We start from the raw sequence: 25,191 nt of genomic DNA on the forward strand, positions 1-25,191 counted from the left end.
TGGTTGGTCCAAAAGTATCTCACAATAAAAATAAATTCCTTTTTCTAGTCAAATAAATTTTAAAAACGTTATGATATATAAATGTTGACAAATTGAAGTAAACCATTATAATTTATGGGCCGCCCATGGGCCGATATGGTGTAAATGTGCATCTAATTCCACCGTACTGAGAATACAAATTGGTTTTCTTTTTTTGTTCATCATTTCAAATAGAACTGAATTCAAGTCAATCTCAAATTTGGTTTGGGTGCTCAAGAGATTCTCCGTGATAACAGGCCAATATTTCGGCCTGGCCCATTCAAGCGATTCTCGAGCCGAGAATATGACTGAGGGACAAAATCGTCATTTTAAGGTTACTCCACAAAAGGAGTAAATATCGTCAAAATTGATGGCGGAAATTTTCATGTGTTTAGATCGAAAGCGACGTCGTATTATAACAACACATGAGATGTGAGATTGTTAGTTAACGAAGCAGACCTCGATTCGATTTCTCACAATTCTCCCCCGATAACTGATTACTCTTCTTCTTCTTCCTCCGTCGTTGTTTCATGCGACGAATCGGTTTCAGATTCAGTCGTGGTATCTCTCGATCTTCTCTATCTTTGTCATGGATGATCTGTTACACCAGCGAGTCGAGCAGTCTCAGGTAACTCCTCCTCATGACGATTCTAATATCCATGGTGATTTTGATAACGAGGCTACGGATGAATCGCGATCCGAAACTTGTTCTGTTGTGATAGAGGGAAACTGCGACATGGTGATTGAATTAGGATTGGAATCTGGAAGTGTTATCGTTGAGAATTTAGGTGATAGTGATATTGATGTTAGCAATGATTTTGATGAACCTGATGACGACGATTTCTTTGTGGGGAGGACTGATTTTGGGCTCGAGTTCCGCGATATTGCATCTTCGGGGAATGATATCAGGTTGATTACGGTGGAATCGGGTTCAGATGATGATGATGGTGTTGAGAATGAGAGGGAATTATGGGGGATTGATCTGAATGAAGAAGATGTATATGTGAATGATGATGATGAATATGAAGATGATGATGTTAGTGTGACTATCCCTCTTTGTTGGGATTCACTCCAATTAGAAGATCGTGAGGTAACTGCTGATGAATTTGATTGGGAAGAAGTTGGTGGTGGTGGTGGTGGCGGCGTGGATGATGAGAGAGAGATACGAAGTGGCTTTGCACAAATTGATATGAATGACGAAAGTTTGATTTCTGCTTCGCCAATTATCTCTTTAGAGGGTTTAGTGACAAGGGAAAGAGCAGAGGGTTCGGGAAATCTAGGGTGGGAAGTTTTACTGAATCACACTCTAGAGATCAACTTTGATGTGGATAACAGAGAGCTGTACATTGGTGGTGATCATGACGATTATGTTCAAGACTATGATATGTTGTTTGAACAGTTTGCCGATGCTGAGGTATCCGTTATTGGTTTACCTCCGACTTCCAAATCTTTTCTCAACAATCTCCCAGTGGTTCTACTAGAAGGTGAGAACGATGATGATGGTGGTTTGGTTTGTGCAGTTTGTAAAGATGAGATGAATATCGGAAACAAAGCGGTTCAACTGCCATGTAATCATAAGTACCATAGCGAATGCATTGTACCGTGGCTCAAAGTAAGGAACACATGTCCTGTTTGTCGTTATGAGTTGCCTACAGATGATGCAGAGTATGAGCAGAGGAAGACTCAGAGAACAACAAATACTTTTGGCATGGTTCTGTAAATGGTAAACATCATCCTCGATAAGTAAGATTTTTGTCTTGACTAGTTAATAATGTAGATATTCTGTGTTTGGATTGTGTCAAGCGTTTTCTTAGTTGGTTTTGTTCTAGTATTTGGCCTCATTGTGTGACCCATGAGATGGTCTAAGCTTTAGGAGGCTAGCTTTGCAGAGAAGAACATATATGCATGTACTTTGAATCTTTGATGTTTGTTTTGCTTTTGTCTCATTTTATTGGCCTGGTTTATACATTTACCTAGAACTTCATTCCAAATGTTAAAATGTTCCGAGTTATATACTTACATGTTTCAATCGAATAAAGTAAACTCAAGCTGAAAAGTAAAAAAAATCATCTCAAAATAAATTATTCTGGATATGATTTGCAAATAATGACTAGTGGAGCTAAGAATAAAACAACCATGGTTTTCAATTTCTGTGGTTCGACATAGCTTTTATGTTAGAAAGAGTTGTATTGTCCTTTTGTGGAAACAACGTTGCCGTCTGGTAATTCTAATCATACTAATTTTGAAATCTGTTACACATAACAATCACCTTTTTTTTGGGGTCCATTTATTCTTCAATAGACTAATCTTAAGTTCATTGTTACTTCTTGTTTAAGAACTAAACATTAATGTTTTGTTGTATAGCATTTACAACACGTAAAGATTTTCTTCGTTAATGAATAAAAGTGTTATACAAAGACTAACTATGAGAAGTAAAGTTGTGTGAATGATAAATTGAAGATAGCAATAACGTGCACAAGATATTATCACCAAATATTCCAATGATTCCTTTTGCTATGAATCACTAATGTTGTTTTAGTTTAAAGGTTTATTGTGTTGATTGTTAAAAACAAACACTTCACAGAGCCATGTAATTAAATTCTGACAACACAGAAACATTGAAACAGAGATGAAGCAAGTGTAGAGTTCGAAATACATATAGTGTAGTGAAAGTTATAAATGATAAAGGACATAAAACCAAAAGCTTTAAAGAAACAAGAGCTCATGAGCTCATGAGATGAATCAATACAAGACAGATAGAAATATACATTTTCAACTCTTGTTTCTATGTTTTATGAACATGGATATGCGTTTTGCATTTTAATTTTGACTATATTAACCTTGACAAAGATGTGAAACTGCAAGTGACATTTTGTCAAAAGGTGTCACTAGAAACTAAAATGAGTTGGTGAAATTTTATCCAAATGCATAAAGGAGGCTGGACAACAAATCCCACTTAAGTATATTAATTACTACTAAATGCTTAATTACAGCTCATGCAATTAAATTCATGTATCTCATTAATTAAAGAACTTAAACTTGGCCTACAAGACAACTTGACAAGATATGTATATATGTTCTTTCTTTGATCAATAAGATTGCTATTGCGTGTGATATCGAAATCCAAAAATCTCCCTCTTCCTTTCTCTATTTCTTTCTTAAATTCCATCATCTAGAAATTTCAAAGCCTCATAATTTCAATCTTTTAGAAGGGACTCCATCGCGTAACAATAATTTCAACTCAATGTTCCAACAAAACTTACATGATGAAGACGACGTCCATGTTCAAGACCATGTCTACAATCATGACCAGTACCATCATCAACAACCGAATGTTGTGACGGATGAAGAGAAGAGGTTAAGGAGAATGGCGTCTAATCGAGAATCAGCAAGAAGAACGCGGATGCGTGAGCGGATGATGAAAGAGGGGTTGCAAATGCAAGTAAAACAACTCATGGCGTACAATCAATTCTTGTATAACAAATATATTAGCTTGTTGGAGTACAATCACCAGATCTTGCAAGAGAATTCACAGCTCAAAGAGACAGTTTCATCCTTTCATGATCAATATACTATATCTTATGGAAACCATGAAGGTATACTTGGAAACACCAATGATTTCGATTTAAACCAACTATCTTCGTATCAACCATCTTAACTGGTAAGTCGAAAAATATTATTTTTAGTGGAAAATGGTTCTAATGTAATTAGCTTCTTTTATTATTTATCTCTCTACTGGATTCTATCTATATAGAATAATAATTGTCAATACATTTGCTTCATGATTTCTCAATATATTTCTAGTTTCCTTATTTTTTCGAGTATCTTGCTACGTTTTGTCTACCCTTAAATTTCTACTTTCCCTTGGGTTCCAAAAGCCTCCGTAGTTTGACAACAAAAAACACTTCCGCGTGAGAAAAATTTGTAGGATTCTACAAATATGTCATGTGTTTTTTTTTCCTTTCACTTTTAATCTTTTAATTTAACATAACAATGACTAGACAAGTAAACATAGATAACAAGGTCCATATTAAAAAAAATACTATATCAAAAACTTGGTATATACAGTATAATACTGATCAACAACTTCATAAAATATTGTCGAGGAATTTGCCATCCGTCTTGAACCAATTGTGGGTTTGAGTTTATGAAATTTTACGAGTAAAACGATAATCCAGTAAATCTCTGTTATAGCTGTGATAATTATGGTGACTAAATAACACTTGAGGTTAAGAAAAAGGATCGTAAAAACATAAATAAAATTTCACAAAATCTTACCCCACAGAAATTTAAACACTAACAATAAAATGTTGCCATATAAGATGTGCATAAATTTAGACTTTCTAATAAGTAACAACGAGTTTTACAAATGACGCTCAACAATTTGCCACAAACTGAACAAACTACCTATGCGTCTTGTTATCGAAGATATATGATGATACATAGTAAACTCCATTGGAACGATACCATAACCTATTGTGTATAAACAATGAGACTTTCACTTTTAACTCTATTTAATAGAACTGAAAACCTTATGAAATCCATAGATTTTTTTTTCTAAATATTCTCTCGGCCGGATCAAATCCTAATTAAGTCGAATAAGAAGAGTTGGAAAACGAAACTTGGGCGTTTCAGAAATGATTCGACGTTAGTCTCAAACTATTGATCAACATGTATAGTGACTGCAGGGGGATGCATGTGAACAAATGTCAAAGTTTTGGGGGTAAAAGGACAAAAAAAAAAAGAATTGCAGAGAGATACACGTGCAGAAGAGATATGTCCCCTATGGTCACAAAACATGTTTCCCTGTCTGTACTAAAGATACAACCAAAGATGATGGGTTCTTATTCTGTGTCTCAATTTCTCAATTATATACAACTCATACTGTGTGCACGTGTGTGTCTATGCCAACCAAATCTATGCAACATTATTTCTAAAATTTATTCTAATTGTTCTTATAATTCTTGTTACTACATAAACATTTTTGTGCAATCAATTAGTATAGTGGTCTTTACTAAAAGACGTCAAGATTTCTTCAGTTTTTGCGTGGTAATTAAGTTTTGTGCAACTGCTTATACTTCATTTGAGAAGAACGACATTTCCACATAAGATTATGAAAATACTCTTTGCTTACATTTTTTTAGCGGCTTGGCCGGTAATAGGGTATTTGGTCCACTAGTTTAGACATTAGCAAAAGTATGCTTTTGAAAAATTGTTAACTAATGATTTAAGTTACTTCATATTCATACTAGTTTTATTTTAGCAAATTGTACTATTAATAGAAATATTTATATCTAATTTGATGTTCATTCATATCGATGACATCCGTCATATTTTTGTTAATTTATCACTCAATGATGATTTATTGAATTGTTTATCTATCTTAATCTTCCAACATTTGTAAAATCAACAAAACTTGACAAATATGGAAATGTGGGTACCATAAAATCATCATAAAAAATAGAAAATTAAAAAAAAAAAATTGGGTTAAGAGATCTACGATTTGTAGAAGTTGCTGTAGAGATTCTGATAGTTTGCAGATGGATTCGTCAGTTGTGTTAGATTATACTATATTGGAAGTGAAAATGATTCCACTAGTAATGTATAAAGAATAGAAATTGATTTTAAGTTAGAAATTCTTATTTACTTTTTATAGATAGTAATTCTTGTTTAGAAAATGTTCAAATGCCCACTCATGTGATGTAGTAAACAAAAATATTGAAAAATGGCATCGATGAGTATAATAAATACTCGTTAAACTAATACCATATGTTAGACTAATTATATACCTATGTCAATTCTGCCACATGAATACATGATTAGTGGGTAGATATCATCACAAAAAATTAATGTAAATGTATATTTACTTAGTAGTAGTAGTAAGATGACTGAATCTAGAAATTATAGGTAAAATAAGATGGCATATCTGTATTTCCATAATGGGGTACTATGGTGACCATAAAGAAACCCATAATGGAATGCATTGATGTACATCTCAAGAGACCCAAGCCATCATCATCATCATCATCATCGATCATCACTGTATTTGTACTATGATCTCGTTTTAATGATCACACAAGTCTCTAACATAGACAGTAATTAATCAAATATAGGCTACACAATTAGCAAATCATCAGATAGAAAATACGTTTCCACAATTAAAACAGAAATCGTAGTGACACAAGGACATAACATCGATCGAGTAAGAATAAAAACATTGGAACTGGAATTTAAATAAAGCATAGACACAAAATCATTATATAAAATCAAACTAACCCTTTTTGTCTAACCGAACCAACGTAGCTATGAACTACACTGTAGCTATCATTACCATCATCATAATCATGATTATCCCCATCATCTTCGTCATCATCATCATCATCATCATGATTAATGTTGTTGTGAACCCTAGTAGTCTCCACCAAAACCATCTCTTCATTAGTCTTTTTCTTCTTCTTCTTTATAGAGTTTTGCTCCTCAATCTCTTGAGCAAGTTTGAGATATGATGTGGCTTCCATGGGACCAGAAGATGCATCAGAATCCATTGAATCACCACCATCGCTATCTTCTTCTTCTTCATCATCATCACCATAGTAACAATCGTCGTCACGATCATGGGACTGTGAGGCTAAATACATCGTCCATCCAGATTCACAGCTGCGACAATCCTCATCGGATCCAAAGATGTTTGCAGACTCCATTTTCTTTATAACTATATAAAACTCTTTTGTGTGTGTGTGTGTGTGTTTATATTTAAGATATAAACAGAAGAAGAAACAAAGAGACCCCCAAACAAAGAGACCAACCAAAAAAGCCCTAAAGTGAGACAGTAACAAGAAGAAGCTGAGATATTAAGTAAACAATCCAACAAGGAACAAGCAAGTACTGTATGTGTATATCAGTGTATGTATGTAAGCGCGTATATATAATATGTAAGCGTGTGTGTATCCGTGTATGTATGTATATGCATTTGGTGATAAAAGACAAAATAAGAAGGTTACTTAAAAAAAAAAAAAAAAAAAATTTAGAATTTGGGAAAAAGGGGAATATTCTGTCAAAAAAGAGAGAGAAAAAATGGAATATAACTTGATTTTTTTTGGGAAATTAAAAGATAATTAGAGGCTGACTTTTATAAAAGATAAGAGGAGGGAGTTGGGTGGAAGAGATAGAGATGGAGAAGAGGTTGTATTTAAAACACCTGAGAATTGCTATTTATCTCTCATCTTCTTTCTGACCAAAGAACAGCTCACTACCCAAATATATATATCAAACTTAAATAATACAAGACAAACATACCCATCCAATAATTTATTTTTAATAAATAAAAACTAGGGAAAAATAAAGAAATAACAAAAAATATCAGTGTTGTCGAAATAGTATATAACATGATATTTGTTAAAACAATTTGTATGAAATATATGTTATTTGAAAAAATCACAACCAATAAACGAACAAATAAGATGGTTCGCTATTTGCATATTCTCTTCCAAATATTGCTAAAACACATGAGTTAGTCTAGACTTAAAAAAAAAACATAGCAAAGTTCACTAAATGTGAGGTTTCGGATATTTGAGAAGTATAAAACCATTATTCAACTAATAAAAAACTAGTCTATTCAACAACAACAACAAAACACGTTAATATGAATATCTAAGCAAAACGTAATTCAAGAAAACAAAATGAAAGAAAGAGAAAGAGAGGGAGAGAGCTATAAATGAAGAGAGTTGATGAGAACAGCAAGAGTCCAGCTAGTAGCCGTGAGGGAGAGAAAGTGAAATTTCTTATCTCGTATAAGTAGCATCTTTTAAATGCAATAACTTTAAACATCATGTATCTTGAAGAATCTAAATTACTAAAAATATAGTTGTAGGTGTCATTGAGTTGGAATTTGGAAAATTAGCCTTTCTCATGTAGGAAAGAAGATGTAATAAAGAGTGCTTAATGAGAACTGATTTTGTTTTATTTTGTCGACATATAGAAAGCTGATTAGCTAACTTACTTTGAAAAGAAAAACAAAAGACTACAAAACGTTCATATCCCTTCTTCTTCTACGTACACACAAAATCGTTATACTGTTAAGTGAGTGAATTTCTATAACACCTAGAAAAAATCAAGAATAATTTATCGGTTGCAAGAGTGTGACTTCGTAAAGTCGGTGCCTTTAGGGTTTGGTTTTCTACTCTAGTTAAATTCGTCAAGTGGATTTGGGATACGGATACGGCACCGAAAAAAAAAAAAAAACTCGATAAGGAGGTAAATAAAATGATTGATAGTATATGTATATGTCCAATTAATGTACCACTATTAATCAATGCTATCTTAGTTTTTTAATATGGAAAATTATATGACAACACTCATAGCGAAAGAAAGTGCAAGGGAAGAATGTTTTTCAATTTTTCTTAAATATAAAAATTTGAATTGATCAACTCAATTGAATCAGTATGGTTGAGGAAGAATAATGTTTAATCTGAGGAGAAAATATTGGAAAATGTGTAATGAACAATAAATAAGGGAGTAATAGTAGTACCATCCCAAAATTATTATATCCCTGTGACTTGTGCTGTTCTGTCTTTCTTTAATATTTACTGCTTGCTGTTAAGTCTTTTCTCTTCCTTTAAAAGTTCAAACATCTCTCGCTTCCTTTGTCACAACAGAGAATTAAATATCCTTTTCTAACATGCACAAAAACTTACCTATATGAGGGATTAGTTCAGTTCTAACATTTTCTTCACATGTTATATTGACTTAGCTTGCTCTATATACCACTTGAATTTCAGTTCATGTTCATAGAAAAATTATGGACTTAACATGATCTGATATAAAGAATTGAGGATATTGAAAAATTCATGACAACTGATGAACTGAAGGATAATTTGTAAGATCATATATATAGATGACTACATATATCTTTCAAATATTATGGAAACAATCGCTTTAGCTAGAAATCTACATTAATAGATACACTAATATAATACTGCTATAAGTAACTCCTGTGTGGAATGTTTTCTTTCAACAATGCAATCGTGGAATGTTAAAACTGCTTTTGCAGTTTAATTTTTGTAAGGTTACTAGTTTTTATTTTTCATATATAAATCAAGAAATGTTTATGATATTTGAGTAAATATGTTAAAATATCAAAAGTTTCTGAAAATGGAAATATAGAGTAATAGGTATGATCATAATTTTGGTGGTAGGGGAACTGTAGAACTTTCAATTTTAGAGTTACAGAATACAGAAGTGAAGTTTAAAATAATAATATTACTGAGAGTGAAATAAATAGTGATCAGACATTTATCTTCCAGAAATTGACTTACGTAATTTATTTCTAATGTGTTCTATGAAGTGACTCAAATCCGTAAAAGTAAAAGGTCGTACACAGACGCGCATACATAAGAGATATGTGGAATTCTTTCGTAAAATAAAATCATTTCCATTATCAGAAAATAATAACTTCTTCAACAACATGTTATGGGTATCTACGGATATGTATTTATGTGTACCACTGTACCTAGTGAACAATTCTTCTTTATACAGATCTTCAAAATGTACTATATACCTTACAAGTTGTATATGTCAATCAAGTCCTAGTTGTTGACAACATAAATATCAACTTGTGGCTCCCATCCTTCATTGGTTGAAAGATTGAAGATGTCTCAAATCTAAATAACATTTTCAAAAACCCTATGGTTATAATTAAAATATGAATCAGCACAAAATTATAATAGCATTACAGCATCATCGACCAGAATTAGGACAACTACGAGATATACTGTCTTAAGTAAATTTATTGGTTCACAACTTCCCATAGTCAAAAAGAAAACCCCGAATCCTAAAAAGTTCAAAATACATTACGAAGAGCAATGTAATACTATTAAATATATGTATCTAATATGGGATTTTTGAAAACAGCTAAGGATATTAGAAAAAAAAAGAGACAAAGCAATGTATAAAGAGTCTTCTTTTCTTTCCTTTCACCTTTTTTTGAAAACCAACATAATTCGGGAATCATTTGGTGAATTTAGCGATCAATTTGTCGACATGGATGATGATATCGTCTATGCGCGGTCGAACAGCAGCTTGTGGTTGCAGCATCCAAGTTACGAACTGGTGAAGAGCTTCAGGGTAAGAAGCTTTTGGTCCAGTGTTTGGCCATTTGATCTGAGCGTTCACGATTGCAAGCTGAAGACTTCCACCAGATTCTCCAAGCGCATACTCGAATGGAGACACACCATACCTGCAACAAAAAAACACCTTCTTATATTAAGTTCAAGTCAATGAAATTATTTAATCTTACAAGGAAACCAAATATTATTGTATTACATTATTGCATATAATGTGCAGCCTAGTGACCAGATATCTGTTCTCTCATCAATATCAGCATGGCTTGGGCAATCCCAGAGCTCGGGAGCTCGAAACGGTGCTGAGCAATGCTCAGATGTCCATTCCTAAGACATGAAGAATTTTCAGAGATATTAATTGTAAGTAGTTATTCTCATCTGAGAGAGAATGTCGATGATTCATGGAGAATATGTAGTAGTAAACGATCTCAAAAGCTTGGGATGAGTATAATAAAGGGATAGATATAGAACCTGTAACTGTAAGGCCTCTTGACGGGAACGGATTTGCTTCCGTGATGGGCGAGCACTTCCAAAGTCCATCAATATCGCAAGAGGAGGCTGTCCTTTTCTACGTGTTAAAAGGACGTTGCCAGGTTTGACATCGTTGTGAGCATATGGTGGCTCCAGAGAGTGCATGTGTTTAAGTCCATCACAAAGCTGCAGTGGAAAATCAAACGACTTTCAATTTATGACTAATCATACAGTAACTCACATGGTTCTCAGTAAACTAAACATAATAGTTAGTTGCAAAAGAAGAAGAGAGTTTCAGAAAACACAAGTTAAAAACAGAAATCAAAGATAGAATTTGTTACCTGACGGAATATGTGCAAAACATCAGTTGTTGAGAAAGTTTCTTTTTTAGCCTTCATCAAAGTGAAATTATCCAGCAAGGTCCCATCCAAGTGAACAGGAAACAGCAAGAAGGCCTCGTGTTTCCAAGCTCCCTCTTGGCCGTCCTAACCAATCAAAAGTAACTCTTTCTAAATCGGATTTTTACATAAGAAAATTACAGAGACAAATAGCAAAATACTCAGAAAAAGCATCAACCAATGAAAGTCCAGATTACCTTAACAGAAATAATGGCATGATCAAGGAGTGGAAGCAAATTAGGGTGATTGAACAATGAAGAAACACGGATCTCCTCACGCACCAATTCCAATTGCTCCTTGTTCTGAATCAAAACTTTCTTCATAGCATAAGTTCCGTCAGCTACAAGGAAATCACAGATATAAAAAACTCGAGGTTAGTCATCGGACAAATATGAAAGAAGTTAAAGAATACCAACATTCAGATGCACAGTGAATCAAAATTGGTTGATTCACAGTCAAACTTTATAAAAGAGGAACTAGATGCTAGGTCAATTAACTCGTCAGCAAGAACCTATCATCTCCAGTGTCGATGAACAAATGACAAACCAAAGTTTCAGATGCAACGCAGTTTAAACAACTAGGAAAGATCGAAAGTGTTTAATCTCCAGTCAACCTATATAGAACAAGATTCTCAGAAAACAAACATAAAATTCCTACATTGTTATAGTTTGACTTCTATGACAAACAATCTCTCATAGCCCGAGCTGATCTACAATTTCAAGTGTCCAATATCAAAACCACAATCGAATGGGGAAAGGGAAACGAAAGCAAATCTAATCAGAAACAGCAATTCAGATTCGGTCAACATAACCGGAGATCAGCAATCATCGAAAAAACTAACCGGAGAGATGAGCCGGATCCTTGACTTTCTTAGCTAGACCACCACCGGATGCGGCGGAGGAAGCGTCGGCGACAATTTCCTTGACCAAAAAGACGAATGCGAAACCTCCTTCGCCGAGCTGCCTCACGATCCTGAATCGATTCTCATTGATCCATACGTCACCTCCACCGTTGACGGCGTCGTAAAGTGCGTTCAATCCTGAAAACGAACAGCCCATGCTCACGAATCACACGCACAATCTCCTCTTGACCAACGAATCGATAGAAACCTTTCGATCTGAAGATTATGGAATTCGTAAAGATCCTTCAGATTCGCATTATTCGAGATCTCGATTTTCTTCGTCTCTCTGTGTTTTAATTATATGGAAGTGTAGAGATTTGGAGTTGAAGCATTCATGTCAGCTATACGATACAATACATACAGGCACACAATTCCGTGTCACTTAATTAATTAATTCATTAAATTTATTTGCGTTTTAGCTAATTGGTTCGGGTAAATAAACATAACGCTAATATATCCAACAAAATCATTAACGAGAAAAAGTCGTACCAACAAAAGACAATCAGTTTATAATCCACAATTTAGTAGTCATCATGTAATATGGAACTAATATAACAACTAACAATGAAATACTTCAAAAGTAGAGATTTGAATGGCCAAATTAAGAAAAAAAAAATGAAAATTCTACTAAAAAAATACAAATGTAAATTAATTATTCAAACTTGCATAATTAACAGAACAAAAATCTAATTGTTATGCCATAATGCAAGCAAAGTTTGATCGGAATGATGACCCAATAATATATTTCTTAGTCAACGAACCATAAAATACAGGATCCAATTAATGAACGGCTCTCGTTCGTCCTCAAGCTTCAAATCTGTATTTTAAAATATCAACGGCCAGGATTCATAAATCCCTCGGTGGCGCGCAGAGACAGTCAGTGGCCATTTTCGGCGACGGAAGTAGGCTCCGCCGGCTGCTGCTGCGTTATACAATGAATGTTTCCTCCAGCAAGAACGATCTCTCTTGCATTCTCGATTCCCACAACCTTCAAAAAAAATTCAGAAGAAGAAGAAGAAAAATCAAAATCTGTTTTTGTTTTTGATCCATGAAATGAAACAGAGATGGTTTTAATACCGAGTGATGAGGAAATGTATCCGAGAGGACACGAATCGCTTCTTTATCACGTATTGGATCACCGAATTGTGGAGCGATTATTCCTCCATTGGCGATGTAGAAATTCACATACGATGCTGCGAGTCTTGTCCCTGCAAGTCTTGGTATAGCTTCACCATCCTGCAACAATGAAATCGATGAAATATTTGTTTCAAAACAACTTCAAAAGATTGAGTTTTATCTAGTCAGTATTCATTACCTGAGTGATTCCAGACGATTCTTCTTCAGTCATATAAAGGGGTTCCGGGATATAAAGTTTAATGACTTGAATCTTCCTTCCACGAGCATCAATCGAATTCGACAAAACCGAAAGAGCTTCCACAGACCTTTCGTATTGAGGATCGGTTTCATCGTCTGTCCAAGACAATAACACAACTCCCGGTCTAGCGAAGCAGCACATGTTATCAATGTGACCATTTGTGTCCTCATCCCCTGACAACCATTAAAATTTCTATAAGATTGACAATTATTTCTTTCGAAATAAGCGATGGCAATTGTAACCGATGTAGCAAGTGGAGTACCGTAAAGACCACGAGGAAGCCAGATAAATGATTGTACTCCGAGGTACTTCTTAAGTTCTTCCTCTATTTGCTCTTTACTCATATGAGGGTTTCGGTTTTTGTTCAAGAGACACTCTTCTGTGACAAGGCAGGTTCCTGAAAGTAGAATAAGCAAAGCAACAAAGTGGGATTGTGAACAATTATAAACTCAGATAATCTGTTTTTTTGCAAGTTATTGCGTTTTCAAGTCACTATGAAATGTATGCAAACCTTCCCCATCGACATGGATGCTGCCTCCTTCAAGAATCATCGAATGTTGAAATCTTGGAATTCGTTCCAAAGCGAGAATCTGATGGGTAGGAGAAGAAAGAGCAAATCAATATTTGTAATATGCTAATGTTAGTGATATGGAAACCAATAATGACTAGAAGGTTTATTTCTCCAAATACGGTACCTTTCGTGAAACTAAAAGGTCATGACTCCAATCATTGTAACAGCCATCATTAGCTCCTGCCATGGGAAAAGTGAGTCAAGCAGTGACTACAAATAGTTGAGAATGTAAAAAGGTTTCCAAATCCTTACCTCCCCAGGCATTGAAATTCCAGTCGATCCCAGCAATGTTTCGGTTAAGAGAACTGAGCTTTACTGGTCTTTTCCGTACAATGAACTGTATAAAAGAGAGCGGTAACAACAAATTGTTAGAAAGCTTTGTAAGATGGTGAGAAAAGGGAGAAGCTAAAGAAGTAAACTCACAGTTGGTCCAGAGTCGCGGAACCAAGAATCATTCATGCTCATCTCAACAACTCTTATATCCTCTGGAAGCTGTTTCCTTGCATTTTCCCACTAATGCAAGCACAATCATGTAAGCCAAAAACAGAAAGTAAACTGAGAGACTACTTGGTATCTGTATGTAGAAACTCAAAGATGTTTTCTTATTTCAGGTATGATTGTAAACAAACCTGAGCAGGGCTAGCACAGACAGTGACAGGCTCGAACTTTGAGATGGCCTTTGCAACATCTGCAAACACTCGTTGTGCGGGTAAAGCGTTGTGCCGCCAGTTATCTTGCCGTTCCTGCAGCCATATTATGACAGAATTATAATCCAGATTTCAAAATCACAAAAGTGGTTTGAGGTTTGATTCATGTATTCAGTGATGAAACAAATCGAAACAAACAACCTAACTGAAAATGCTTTAAATTCTGATTTGGTTGCAGAATCTGTAACCATGATAGATTGCAATGTAAAAGATCTCATCTCATGTCACATCTAGATGCTAACTTGACATACAGAAGCTATACAAAATTTATCGGAAACTCTACAAAAACGAACCAGGAAGCAGAGAAATCATCAAATAAACAGAAAACAGCAATTCGAACAATGATAAACTACGAGCAGGATCCATATAAAAAAAAAAAAAGGACAAAATCGAAATCGAAGTTTGATTTTTGAACAGCGAGATTGAGTTCTCCAGAATCGCCGTCAATTTTTACTTTATCTCAGGTTAATGAATAAAACATGAAAAAAAAAGAAAAGAGGAAGAGAGATAGAGAATTACAGGCCAACCGATCCAAGTTTGAGCATGAGAATCCCATTCCGCCGGCATGTAGTAGCCGTGTTCCGCCGGCGATTCTCGTGACTCCTCCATTCTTCACGATGTTTTTGTGAGAGAGAAGTCAGATGTAAGCTTTAAACTGATGTGTATACCGTATGCGTTATTGATTCCTAATACTTCTTTTTCTGACCAAGAAGAGAAAAAAAAAGAAAGGTACACAAAAAGATTCCGAAACAATTTCTCAGTTTTCTTAAGAGACCCGTATAGAATATATTTTCTTACAGTTGGACCCCATCTTTTTAACTATTCGACTGAAACTTATGCTCATTACACGACCGGGCACGACCCCACTATTAGTGGTGAGCGGAATCAGAATCCAGAGGCGAGCAGAATCGGAATCCTAAACCCAATCTAGTGACCCAAACACGACAAAAGTTGTTTTGATATTTTTCTTTTTCTTTTCTTGTTTTTATTGTCATTTCAACCGTAATCTTTCATTTCAACAAACTTCTAACATAACAATTCAAAAAGATATATAGCTATGCCAAATAAAAGTTGTGTATAACTTAATGTTGATTATTAACAAAAACTAAATTAGTCTGTATAATAAATAATGATGTAATAACCAATCGATAGCACGAAGACATGACTAAGTACTGACCACGTAAGGAGACAATGACTAAACACGTAAGGAGGAGATTTAAAAAAACGCCATAAAGAGAGCACTAACCAGATGAAACCATAGGATTCATGATTCAAACTTTTACAATCGATTAGCGCTACAATATCAAAAACCTTAAATAGTCCAAAGTAATATCCGATGCCGTAAATATGATGATATTCATTAACCATCAAAAGCACAAGAGGAACACCCATTCTAGTTTCTAATCAGATTACAGAAGTTGCTAGCTCCTTAATATCGTCAGAGACTTGTTCGTAGTCTGTCTTTAACTTTGCAAGTTCTTCTGCAGTTAAATCTCCTTTCGCAGGTTTAAGCATTACCAAGACACAACATGTTGGTCGTTTCGTTGCCCCTGCTTGCGCAAGATCCTGAATTTCATAAAAAAAATATTGAATATCTTAGCACCACAAAACCGATTAATTGGTAAGATGATAGAAATCAAGAAAGAAAATTGGCTTACTTCTTTTGAAGGAACGTATACATAAGGAACACCAGCCTCCTCACACAAGATTGGAAGATGAGTAATAACATCAATAGGTGAAATGTTTCCAGCTATTACACATAATCTGCACAAACACAAACGTATCACATCAGATACAACATTCAAAACATAAAAGAATTTACTGTTTGCGTAGAAGAAGGAAAAAACAATTAGAAATGTAAAAATGTGGGTTCAAATCAGGCCCGCAAATCAAAGAACCAATAAGGAACTCAGAGCAGGCACAGACATTTGAAACCCATGATTCAGTTTCCGTGCACAGTACCATGCTACAATCATTCTGTTTAATCCAGAGCATCGGCTTAATTGTACACGGATATAACATCAACTATGCAAACAACTATCATAACATCAATGAAAACAAACATAATAAGTAACAAAAAGCAGAGAATGTAGATCTAAACCAGGCCGTCTCATCACGAAAAATCAGAGATGGCAGACATGTCGATCTATAGTTTAGTTTCCGTGCACAGTACCATGCTTCCTTCATTCTATTTTAATCCAGAGCATCGGCTTAATTGTAGACGGCTTTCAAAATCAGCTAAATAAAGAGCTTACACTAGTAGATAACATCATGAATGATCATAGAAGAACATGTTACCGTTTTCACAAACATAATCACAACACAAACAGAGAATGTGGATCTAAACCAGGCCGTCTAATCAGGGAAAAAATCAGAGATGGCAGACATGTCGATCCATAGTTCAGTTTCCGTGTACAGTACCATGCTACATTCATTACTTTAATCCAGAGCATCGGCTTATTTGTACACGGATTTCAAAACTAACTAAGCAATTTGCAGGACAATAACATCAACTAATCAATTAATAACACAAAACATCAACACATATACATCAGCTAAGCCATCTGCAACACAAAACAATCATAAATCACACTCAATAAAAAGACAAAGAATGAAAAAACTAACCCTTTCTGGCCTCGTCTTATGCTCTTAACCACTTCTTTAACTCCTCTCTTCAAACATTTCTTCCCAGCAGCTGACAAAAATTACAGAGCAATACACCAACATGAGCTACTAATCAATATATAATGAGAAATAAAGAAGATAGAGAGATGTGAAGCGAGCTTGGAACTGAGATTGGTACCTTTTTGAATGAGTTTGAAAGTTCTCTTCTGGAGTTTTTTGCCGGCGAGAGGTTTAGCGATAGGAGCAAGAGTAATAGCGTACTTCTTCTTCTCCTTTTGAATCGACTTCTCTGCTTCGGTATCGCTTCCCATATTTTTTAGCTAGCTAGCTCCAAGTAACAAAAATAATGGCGGAAGAGTGTGGCGGAAAAAACTAGGGTTTAGGCGGTTGTTATATGACCAGAAGTGTTAGGGTTTTTATAGAGAAGTGTATTATTGACCAGTAAAATATAGGAACCCTAATTTCATATGGGCTTGTTAATGAGGTAAACTGGTTGCATATAATGGCCCAATTATTTGGGCCTTCATACAGACTAAGATTTGCTACATTCATTGACTTTTGACTTTGAGATATTGTATGTTGTTTAGCTTGAAAATCAAAAAAATCAAATCCGACCAAAAAAAAAAAAAAAAATCAAATTTTCCTTAAGATAATGTTAGTTACTGTAGCTGGTGAATGTTATTTAACCACATTCTCGCAAATAAATTCCAACGATTAGTATGAGGTTTTTTATCGGATGCTCAGATGAAAAGACTTTTTTAAAAACTTCACCAAGTGATTTTGCTTTATCCATGACATCCATTATCTATATATATTACCAAAAAACAGTATGATTCTATTACCAAAACGTGTTTCTAACTTGCTTGAGGAAATGTACAAACAACTAACAAAAAGCCATAAGTGAAGATTGATGTTTGGAGCTTGAATGTCATTGTCGGGTCAATAAGTACGTAGGAATATCATGGGGATGGAGATCAGTGTTTGCGTTAGCAATTAACAATTTTCGGTTTCATCATATATAGTAGAAAATAATGAACTTAATCACAAAACAAAACAGTGGATAATCCAAAAAGCAGCTCAAGGCATGGCAGAGTTTACATATTTTTGGAGTGAATTGATTCTTGTTGTTAAAAACTCAACATCAAATCAGCTTCATGAACTTGAAACGCTTCTAAAGCATAGATATCAGAGTGAAGGATTAAGAACAAGTACCCACAGATGTCATCCTCGCTTCACCACTGATACATCGCCTACTACAATATATAGGAGACTGCAATTGATTTCACTGGTCCAGAGAAAGCAAATTTAGATGCCAACTTCTATCTCACCTACAAATGTATAAAGGGCATTGTTACAAGAACACAGGAAAATTTGTACCGATTTATACAATGGCAAATTTGTACCGATTTGTACCTACAAATGTACCGATTTATAAAGAGAAATCTTGCATGTTGGAAAAAAGCAAGAAAATTTTGAAGCTAGACTTTTTGATACATGAAACAAAACACAACACTTTTTCAGGAACATTGTTTGGTCAGACGAAGTAAGCAACCTACAAGAATCTGAACTTCTTTTTAATTATCCAACGCCAAATCTACTTGATAAACATTAAGATAAAGCTAAGGCGCTTATCAGTCAACTACACACTTCAATAACAAGCACTTCATTAACTGAAAAAACAAACAAACTAAAGAGGTCGAATTCTCACCAGAAACAACAGTCACCTCTTCATCTGCTCTCTAAGAACACAAAATCCTCAGCTTTCCCAGAAAAGTAATCGGACTTGACTCTGTTTTCCCTCACTTTTTTCTTCTTTCAAAAACCAATAAACAAAAAGATTCAAGTCAATAAGAAAGATACAAGAGGCAAACGCTGGATGCAGAGGTTTATCGATCTATTCATGCTTTTACATTTTTAATGTGTTCACAGGAAGAGATCGATGAACCGCTGCCTCCAGCGACTCTCACTCTTCTTCCAACTAAACTCCAAAATGTCAACGAAACATAAATTTTCCGAATCGGATCAAACGAAACACATCAGATCTGAAAATTCAACAGTCAAAATCTATACCACAAGTAGTAAATAGCTGGATCTTTATTGCCTTATGAAACCAAATGGACAAAAACATATACCCTAGATTACACACATGCATCTGCAGACAAACTGGGAGAAAGAGAATCAGTGTGATGATAGAGATATGTCAAATTAATGAATCCAACAAAGAAAGAAAAAGGAAACAGAGAGATGAAAGTTTTAACCAGGAATCTTCTTGACCAGATACCATTTGTGATTCTCTGATTTGCCTATTGGCCTACTACATCCCTCCTCTCTCTCTATCTTTTAATAACAAACTTTATAGATCTGGTTTTTTCTTCTAGAACTAAAATGTATTTGATTCATATTTATAACTAAAATGTATCTAAAAGTCTCATAACATATTTGTCCAAGAAAAAATTGTAGTAACATAGTTATTGAATTTGAATATCATAAGATTTAGGAAGACATTTTAAAAATCATATTTGAATAACATGTAACATGAATAACATACTAAAAAGAAGAATGACATGGAGTTGGAAATAAATCAAACTCTTACAAAATACTTCAAAATTCAATACATCCCCTAATTTCTCTGATTAACCAGTGGACTAAAAAGCGGATGATTTGTTCAAAACCAAAAAAAAAAAAAAAAACTTGGGCTGAAATGGGTCGTGTCTGCTGCAAGCAAGCCTACATATGTAATGTTCGGTAAAAAGCCCATTTCATTTGTCTTAAAAAATAACGAAATTAGATCTTACGCGCCGTCAATCACTTTAAGGCAAAAGTGAAAGTCACGCACTTACTTCTGGTCTTATGTTTTTTTGCCCTAATCGACTTCTGCGTAGAGAAACCGAAAAAGGAGAGAGAAAATCCGCCGATAAGATTCCGTACGACTGCACGTCTCCGATCTCGCCGTGAATCTGTCTCGAGAGTCTGTTAACTCACCGGATCTCCGTCGTTGATCTGCCTCTGTTTCGATCCGTGTTAAACTCGGTAAAGTCTATCTCTGTTTTCTCCTTTGTTCTTCATCTTATAACTTCGCGGTCTAGATCTTCCGGTAATCTGATTTTCCTTTTGAATTCTGATCATGTAGATTTAAAACTATGGATCCGATGGATATAGTTGGAAAATCAAAGGAAGATGCTTCGCTTCCGAAAGGTTCGGTCTCGTTTCCTTCTTTGGATCGATCTACTACTTAATTTTTGGTTCTGTCAATTTCTTGGTTAAATTGAAAGATTTTGTAAATCTAGCTCTAGCTATGGCTTCAGGTTACTCAATGCAATGACTCTGTATTTTTGTCTGATAAAAAATATGTTTGTTCTTTCAGCTACCATGACGAAAATTATAAAGGAGATGTTACCCGCAGATGTTCGTGTTGCTAGAGATGCTCAAGATCTATTGATTGAGTGTTGTGTAGGTAATGATTATTAGTCTTGAGATTTATGAATGCGAACATTGTTTCAAATTTGCTTATTTCATTACTTATGATGTTCAAATTTGTTTATTGTAGAGTTCATAAATCTTATATCGTCGGAGTCGAATGAAGTGTGTAACAAAGAGGATAAACGAACAATAGCCCCTGAGCACGTACTCAAAGCTTTACAGGTTTGGTGTTACATTCAGCTCAGTCTGATACATCTATGTGAAATATATACATGTTTTGTAATCTTGATTTTGTTAAACACAGGTTCTTGGCTTTGGGGAATACGTAGAAGAAGTTTATGCCGCGTATGAGCAACATAAATATGAAACCATGGTAACCATCATCTCCTAGCTCACAATAAGATCCAGACTTGAATGAAATTATAATCAGTATCATTTGTGTTATTGCCAATTCTGCAGCAGGATTCGCAGAGAAGTGTGAAGATGAATAGCGGAGCAGAGATGACGGAAGAAGAGGCGGCAGCGGAACAACAGAGGATGTTTGCAGAAGCTCGAGCAAGAATGAATGGAGGTGTTACAGTTCCTCAACCAGAGCAACTAGAAGAACCCCAACAACAACAACAAACAAGTCTACAAAGCTAATCAACAAAACCGCAAAGGAATCCCTTATTTTAACATTATCCTTTTGACTTCTTTTTCTTTCTAGCAATATCTCTGTAAAGTGCAAAATTCGTCGCGTCTTGGTGTTGATATGCTCTTTACATTTTTTAACTTAGGGTTGTGTTTTTTCCCCTTTCTTTGAATCTAAAATCACTTAGGTGATTCAGATGTAATTAGTAAGGTTTTTATTGAATCTTAGCAACTAGTGTCATTCGAATCCAAATCCCCTTAAATTATGTGTAACTTCATAATTCTGAAGTCTTGAATCCATTTCTAGTCTGATCACCAAATCTGGATTCCTTTGTACGGCTTCAACATTGAAGCATCTAAACCGGAGAAACTTACCCGGTTTCTTTTCCCAAACCATGGAATTAAACCAAGGGCTAGAGGAGAGGAGTTGGACCACTCTTGGATGTCTAATCAACTGTTTAATTTATTAGTTAAGAGTAATTTTGGTTAGGCAAAGAAGAATGGATTTAACTCTCTCGCCGACATTTTGCGGACTTCTTCTTTGTCAAACACACACACTTCGTTTTCTGCCTTTCAAAGTTTTTTATTTTATCCAGTAATAAGTAATCTAATAATTTTTATAAGTAGATAATTATTTCTACGTAATCAGAATCTCACAATATTTTCGACTTCATTTGTAAAAATGTATCGAGCACTTTTATTTTTTTAATATTATAATTATTCTTCTAGAAAAAAAATTACTTAAAACTTTTATAAAGATCTGATTTCACCCATTTCTGTCATCAATTAATTAAATAAATTTTTGCTGTTTCAGCTCGATTTAATTTGCAAAGCTTAGTCTTAATAATGCAATAATTAATTACAATACGAATTAGTTTTGCTTTGTTTCTCTTTTTAAGCGTCATTAAATAAAAATTATGGTATAACTCCAATTCCACCGCTGCGACGAGAGAGGAGCACAGAGATCTCTCGTTTCGTTTTTCCCGGAAAATCTGAGGAAATAAAATTAAGCAAAAGTTTCCATCGATCCTCTGAGAAAAAATTCGACTCTCTAGTCCACGAGTTTTTTTTTTGTTCACCTCTCTCTTTTTCGTTAATCTCTCTCAAACAACGCCTCTTCATCATTTCCTTGTAATTCACTTTCTTCTCCGTTTTTTTTTTTTTTGAATCTCTCTTCGTCCTTCGCCGTTTCGATTTCTTGTTTCCTCTACTTGATGATGAAATTTTGATCAGATCTAGTGTAGAATAGTTAGGATTTACCCAGAGAGATTATGTTTATGGATCGAGAGAGACGGAGTTCTGGTCGTAATGGGACTCCTGAATATAGCAATGGCAAATTCCGAGATGATAATGGTTTTGGATTCTTAGATCGATTGGAAAATTGCCGTGAGAAGAGTCCTCCTAGATCGAAGATCCTTCGGATCCCGTCTCCGACCTCGTCTCCTCCACCTTCTAGCTCTTCTCCGCCATTTCATGGTTCCAATTCGCCTGACCGTGGATATATCGAACACCGCATCTCCAAGTTTGATACTCTCGCCGGCGTTGCCATCAAATACGGTGTTGAGGTATAATTCTGCTAACGATTTAGGTTTGGTTTGTGTAGTGATGGCTATTTCCAGCTCCAGAATATTTGACTTTGGTTAAGGTTGTTGAGTAATATTGACATACAACGGTATTTTTATTAGAGGCAAAAGGTAGAATTAATGGTACTGGTAAAAAGCATTAGGATTTTTTTTTGTTTGTGTGGGAATTGACGCATGATGAAGAACAACACATGAGGAAAAAGTTATTTGTCAGAGAGAGCTGGATTATTTCTAAATTGTATAAGCTTCGCTTTTGATGCTGGATTATTCCTAATCGTTGTTCTTATTTTTTTCTTTGTGTTGTGAAACTTTCTACTTCAGGTTGCAGATGTGAAAAAGATGAATAACCTTGTTACTGATCTTCAAATGTTTGCTCTCAAGTCTCTTCAGATTCCGTTACCTGGGAGACATCCTCCTTCTCCATGTTTATCTAATGGCTCCTTAAACCATGGGTACTAATAAAGCTTATTACTTTTAAATGATTTATTATTTGCTATCATTTAAGTTCCAGTGATGGATTCTTATAGCTGATTGTTGTTGATGCTTTGTTGCATTTTGTGTTCCACCATCAGCAGAGCAGTTGTTGATGCTTTGTTGCATTAGTTTGCATTTTGTTGCATTTTGTGTTCCACCATCAGCAGAGCAGTTGTTGATGCTTTGTTGCATTAGTTTGCATTTTGTTGCATTTTGTGTTCCACCATCAGCAGAGCAGTTTACACCATCAGCAGAGCATTTTGTTTCTTATTTCTTAATTTATTCAAAGAGCCCTATACCAGCTTTTCTTGATTGGTAAAATGGTTTTGGTACTTTGCTGTAAAAGTCTCAGCGAAGGTAGAACTAGGATCCTATTTTCTTTATATCACCTGCAGAACTAGAAATTCTATAGGAAACATCTCAATTTCGAGACAAACAACTAGTGCCTTTAGTTGTGTTGGACTGAAACTGCATATTATCATTATGGAGTAATCCTCTTTTCATGGCTCTAATACATGGAATCTTATTTGCAGAGAGGGATGTTCATGCCACGAACCGGAATCACCAAACCATAGCGAACAGGAAGTGTTTGACTCATTTCAGTCTCTGAGATTGAAATCTTCGGAAAAGAAAGTTTCTCCAGCCATGTACTCACTGCAAGGTTATTACGGGCTAAAACCAGCAGACAGAACAGTCTCTGATGGAGGATGCTTCGAGATGGGAAATTACAAGACGGAAACTTCTCATCATATCTTCAACAACGGTGATAACGGATATCTCAGACCTTTCCCATCCACAAATACTCCCTTAAATCACCACAGGAAATCTAGAAGCTTGGTCAATGCGCTTATCGAAGAGGTTAACCAATCACCTGATAATAATACTCAAGAACCAACATCTGATAAGTTTATGAGAAGACGCCAAAAATCTGAGGCCGATTTTTCATCCCGGACTCCAGAACTTGTGTTGAAAGAAGAGAACGGTAGCAGCAATGGCGGATTTTTATCAATAGCTGGAAAAGGCTTAGCTTTGAGATCGAAAGCGTCAAGCAGAACCAATCTAGCAGCAGAATCTGAGAACGGTAATTTCAATCCGGTATCAATGAACTTGATGGATGCTCCAGTTTCAGACAGCTTTAGCAGTGTAAGAAAATCGTCGAGTGCATCGAGTCTACAAGATCCAGATGGTAACAGCAATAATGGTTCGTTGTCGCTATGGCCAACGTCAAAGTGGAGCTTGAAACCGGATTTGCTTACACCTGCGGCCATTACAAGTTCCATCTTTGATGGATTACCAAAGCCTTTAACTGGTCGAAGAAACAAAACGGCTCTGGACTAAACACAAGGTCAGTTTCTGGTTATTTATAACTGCCTTATTCTTTTTTGGGGTACTATACAAATCAATTGTCAAAAGAAGCTATTTAGCTTAATGCGGAGTAAATACAAAAGTAAAGAGATTAGAGGAAAACAAAATTGAAGGAAGGAAGAAAGAAAAACTTCCGGAAATTGAAATTTATAAGGAAGCTTCTGATGATGTAATGATTGGGTCTTTTTTGTAAGTTATATTCTGTACCATTTTCTGGGTGGGGGTTGTATCGACAAAATCTGTAGCGTAGTTTTATTTTATTTTTGATTTAATGATACATTGTCACAACACATACTAAAATGTATTTTTAATGCATTCATTAAATAATGCTTTTATTAAAGTACAAAGGCTCTTTGTATGTTTGGTGTACCCTTTTTTATTCAACCACAACTCGAATTCAGCCAAAATGAAACTGTTCTTTATGCTTTTTATATGATCCATTTGTTTGTTTACTATAAAGTTTCTCTCAAATCATTGTCTGATTGAAGAAGAAAGAATATTGCTTTCCAGACATAATCGGGGTTGTGCTATCTAA

At 35.1% G+C, this 25,191-nt stretch overlaps 8 protein-coding genes, 1 long non-coding RNA gene and 4 other non-coding genes across 21 annotated transcripts; 5 read left to right on the forward strand and 8 right to left on the reverse strand.

The window, feature by feature from the left end:
- Positions 1-254: 254 nt before the first annotated feature.
- Positions 255-2,072, forward strand: AT5G08139 (RING/U-box superfamily protein). 2 transcript variants are annotated; one of them, NM_001342987.1, is made up of 2 exons: positions 408-1,432; positions 1,539-2,072. In NM_001342987.1, the coding sequence occupies exons 1-2, from the start codon at positions 608-610 to the stop codon at positions 1,554-1,556; spliced, it is 843 nt and encodes a 280-aa protein (NP_001330727.1). In that variant the 5' UTR covers positions 408-607; the 3' UTR covers positions 1,557-2,072. The 2 variants fall into 2 exon arrangements, with proteins under 2 accessions (NP_850790.1, NP_001330727.1); NM_180459.4 differs by having other exon boundaries at positions 255-2,009.
- Positions 2,073-3,128: 1,056 nt separating this feature from the next.
- Positions 3,129-3,790, forward strand: bZIP75 (basic leucine-zipper 75). The gene has a single exon (NM_180460.2). The coding sequence runs from the start codon at positions 3,263-3,265 to the stop codon at positions 3,674-3,676; it is 414 nt and encodes a 137-aa protein (NP_850791.1). The 5' UTR covers positions 3,129-3,262; the 3' UTR covers positions 3,677-3,790.
- AT5G01485 lies at positions 3,707-3,912 on the forward strand. The gene has a single exon (NR_142510.1). It is a non-coding gene; the product is annotated as an other RNA (long non-coding RNA).
- Positions 3,913-6,094: 2,182 nt separating this feature from the next.
- Positions 6,095-7,021, reverse strand: SOB5 (suppressor of phytochrome b 5). The gene has a single exon (NM_120898.3). The coding sequence runs from the start codon at positions 6,717-6,719 to the stop codon at positions 6,285-6,287; it is 435 nt and encodes a 144-aa protein (NP_196432.1). The 5' UTR covers positions 6,720-7,021; the 3' UTR covers positions 6,095-6,284.
- Positions 7,022-9,679: 2,658 nt separating this feature from the next.
- On the reverse strand, positions 9,680-12,326 carry PK3 (serine/threonine protein kinase 3). Of its 2 annotated transcripts, NM_180461.1 has the most exons (7): positions 11,974-12,231; positions 11,847-11,865; positions 11,203-11,345; positions 10,949-11,092; positions 10,608-10,793; positions 10,339-10,463; positions 9,680-10,252 (listed from the first exon to the last, which is right to left on the reverse strand). In NM_180461.1, exons 1-7 carry the CDS (start codon positions 12,061-12,063, stop codon positions 10,024-10,026), a joined length of 936 nt encoding a protein of 311 aa, NP_850792.1. In that variant the 5' UTR covers positions 12,064-12,231; the 3' UTR covers positions 9,680-10,023. The 2 variants fall into 2 exon arrangements, with proteins under 2 accessions (NP_850792.1, NP_196433.1); NM_120899.3 differs by having other exon boundaries at positions 11,847-12,326.
- Positions 12,327-12,420: 94 nt separating this feature from the next.
- On the reverse strand, positions 12,421-15,416 carry EMB1873 (porphyromonas-type peptidyl-arginine deiminase family protein). 5 transcript variants are annotated; one of them, NM_120900.6, is made up of 10 exons: positions 15,079-15,416; positions 14,482-14,595; positions 14,276-14,365; positions 14,105-14,189; positions 13,977-14,032; positions 13,793-13,871; positions 13,544-13,678; positions 13,222-13,454; positions 12,984-13,142; positions 12,421-12,894 (listed from the first exon to the last, which is right to left on the reverse strand). In NM_120900.6, the coding sequence occupies exons 1-10, from the start codon at positions 15,166-15,168 to the stop codon at positions 12,784-12,786; spliced, it is 1,152 nt and encodes a 383-aa protein (NP_196434.1). In that variant the 5' UTR covers positions 15,169-15,416; the 3' UTR covers positions 12,421-12,783. The 5 variants fall into 5 exon arrangements, with proteins under 5 accessions (NP_196434.1, NP_001330496.1, NP_001330495.1 ...); NM_001342988.1 differs by lacking the exon at positions 15,079-15,416 and adding an exon at positions 14,701-15,038; NM_001342991.1 differs by lacking the exon at positions 15,079-15,416 and adding an exon at positions 14,853-15,023 and having other exon boundaries at positions 12,446-12,894.
- A 220-nt stretch (positions 15,417-15,636) lies between these two features.
- Positions 15,637-18,011, reverse strand: AT5G08180 (Ribosomal protein L7Ae/L30e/S12e/Gadd45 family protein). 2 transcript variants are annotated; one of them, NM_001203331.1, is made up of 5 exons: positions 17,800-17,971; positions 17,363-17,556; positions 17,185-17,254; positions 16,218-16,323; positions 15,637-16,125 (listed from the first exon to the last, which is right to left on the reverse strand). In NM_001203331.1, the coding sequence occupies exons 2-5, from the start codon at positions 17,493-17,495 to the stop codon at positions 15,964-15,966; spliced, it is 471 nt and encodes a 156-aa protein (NP_001190260.1). In that variant the 5' UTR covers positions 17,496-17,556; positions 17,800-17,971; the 3' UTR covers positions 15,637-15,963. The 2 variants fall into 2 exon arrangements, with proteins under 2 accessions (NP_001190260.1, NP_196435.1); NM_120901.4 differs by having other exon boundaries at positions 15,705-16,125; positions 17,363-18,011.
- Positions 16,421-16,537, reverse strand: AT5G01495. Its single transcript, NR_142511.1, has one exon. It is a non-coding gene; the product is annotated as an other RNA (small nucleolar RNA).
- On the reverse strand, positions 16,645-16,786 carry AT5G01505. Its single transcript, NR_142512.1, has one exon. It is a non-coding gene; the product is annotated as an other RNA (small nucleolar RNA).
- Positions 16,891-17,044, reverse strand: AT5G01515. The gene has a single exon (NR_142513.1). It is a non-coding gene; the product is annotated as an other RNA (small nucleolar RNA).
- Positions 18,012-19,025: 1,014 nt separating the features above from the next.
- MIR162a lies at positions 19,026-19,165 on the reverse strand. The gene has a single exon (NR_143063.1). It is a non-coding gene; the product is annotated as a hypothetical protein (primary transcript).
- A 787-nt stretch (positions 19,166-19,952) lies between these two features.
- NF-YB12 (nuclear factor Y, subunit B12) lies at positions 19,953-21,554 on the forward strand. 2 transcript variants are annotated; one of them, NM_120902.3, is made up of 6 exons: positions 19,953-20,214; positions 20,315-20,379; positions 20,549-20,638; positions 20,732-20,826; positions 20,909-20,977; positions 21,064-21,554. In NM_120902.3, the coding sequence occupies exons 2-6, from the start codon at positions 20,325-20,327 to the stop codon at positions 21,244-21,246; spliced, it is 492 nt and encodes a 163-aa protein (NP_568190.1). In that variant the 5' UTR covers positions 19,953-20,214; positions 20,315-20,324; the 3' UTR covers positions 21,247-21,554. The 2 variants fall into 2 exon arrangements, with proteins under 2 accessions (NP_568190.1, NP_001078545.1); NM_001085076.1 differs by having other exon boundaries at positions 20,023-20,214; positions 21,067-21,554.
- A 554-nt stretch (positions 21,555-22,108) lies between these two features.
- Positions 22,109-25,057, forward strand: AT5G08200 (peptidoglycan-binding LysM domain-containing protein). Its single transcript, NM_120903.3, has 3 exons — positions 22,109-22,799; positions 23,139-23,269; positions 23,825-25,057. Exons 1-3 carry the CDS (start codon positions 22,506-22,508, stop codon positions 24,627-24,629), a joined length of 1,230 nt encoding a protein of 409 aa, NP_196437.2. The 5' UTR covers positions 22,109-22,505; the 3' UTR covers positions 24,630-25,057.
- The last annotated feature ends 134 nt before the right edge of the window (positions 25,058-25,191 follow it).

This window comes from Arabidopsis thaliana, chromosome 5, assembly GCF_000001735.4.
Source record: "Arabidopsis thaliana chromosome 5, partial sequence".
Taxonomy (NCBI): domain Eukaryota; kingdom Viridiplantae; phylum Streptophyta; class Magnoliopsida; order Brassicales; family Brassicaceae; genus Arabidopsis; species Arabidopsis thaliana.

Bases quoted from the DNA above. Each gene is read 5' to 3' on its own strand.
- AT5G08139 (NM_180459.4), top strand. From the start codon at position 608: ATGGATGATCTGTTACACCAGCGAGTCGAGCAGTCTCAGGTAACTCCT.
- bZIP75 (NM_180460.2), top strand. From the start codon at position 3,263: ATGTTCCAACAAAACTTACATGATGAAGACGACGTCCATGTTCAAGAC.
- SOB5 (NM_120898.3), bottom strand. From the start codon at position 6,719: ATGGAGTCTGCAAACATCTTTGGATCCGATGAGGATTGTCGCAGCTGT.
- PK3 (NM_120899.3), bottom strand. From the start codon at position 12,063: ATGGGCTGTTCGTTTTCAGGATTGAACGCACTTTACGACGCCGTCAAC. The intron at 11,346-11,846 runs GTTAGTTTTTTC...ATTTCCTTGTAG, and splicing joins GGATCCGGCTCATCTCTCCG to CTGACGGAACTTATGCTATG. The intron at 11,093-11,202 runs GTAATCTGGACT...TTGATTGGTTAG, and splicing joins ATGCCATTATTTCTGTTAAG to GACGGCCAAGAGGGAGCTTG.
- EMB1873 (NM_120900.6), bottom strand. From the start codon at position 15,168: ATGGAGGAGTCACGAGAATCGCCGGCGGAACACGGCTACTACATGCCG. The intron at 14,190-14,275 runs GTGAGTTTACTT...TCTTTTATACAG, and splicing joins TCCGCGACTCTGGACCAACT to TTCATTGTACGGAAAAGACC. The intron at 14,033-14,104 runs GTAAGGATTTGG...TTCCCATGGCAG, and splicing joins GAATTTCAATGCCTGGGGAG to GAGCTAATGATGGCTGTTAC.
- AT5G08180 (NM_001203331.1), bottom strand. From the start codon at position 17,495: ATGGGAAGCGATACCGAAGCAGAGAAGTCGATTCAAAAGGAGAAGAAG. The intron at 17,255-17,362 runs GTACCAATCTCA...AATTTTTGTCAG, and splicing joins TTTCAAACTCATTCAAAAAG to CTGCTGGGAAGAAATGTTTG. The intron at 16,324-17,184 runs GTTAGTTTTTTC...GTGTTTGTGCAG, and splicing joins ATAAGACGAGGCCAGAAAGG to ATTATGTGTAATAGCTGGAA.
- NF-YB12 (NM_120902.3), top strand. From the start codon at position 20,325: ATGGATCCGATGGATATAGTTGGAAAATCAAAGGAAGATGCTTCGCTT. The intron at 20,639-20,731 runs GTAATGATTATT...TGTTTATTGTAG, and splicing joins ATTGATTGAGTGTTGTGTAG to AGTTCATAAATCTTATATCG. The intron at 20,978-21,063 runs GTAACCATCATC...CCAATTCTGCAG, and splicing joins AACATAAATATGAAACCATG to CAGGATTCGCAGAGAAGTGT.
- AT5G08200 (NM_120903.3), top strand. From the start codon at position 22,506: ATGTTTATGGATCGAGAGAGACGGAGTTCTGGTCGTAATGGGACTCCT. The intron at 22,800-23,138 runs GTATAATTCTGC...TTTCTACTTCAG, and splicing joins CCATCAAATACGGTGTTGAG to GTTGCAGATGTGAAAAAGAT. The intron at 23,270-23,824 runs GTACTAATAAAG...TCTTATTTGCAG, and splicing joins AATGGCTCCTTAAACCATGG to AGAGGGATGTTCATGCCACG.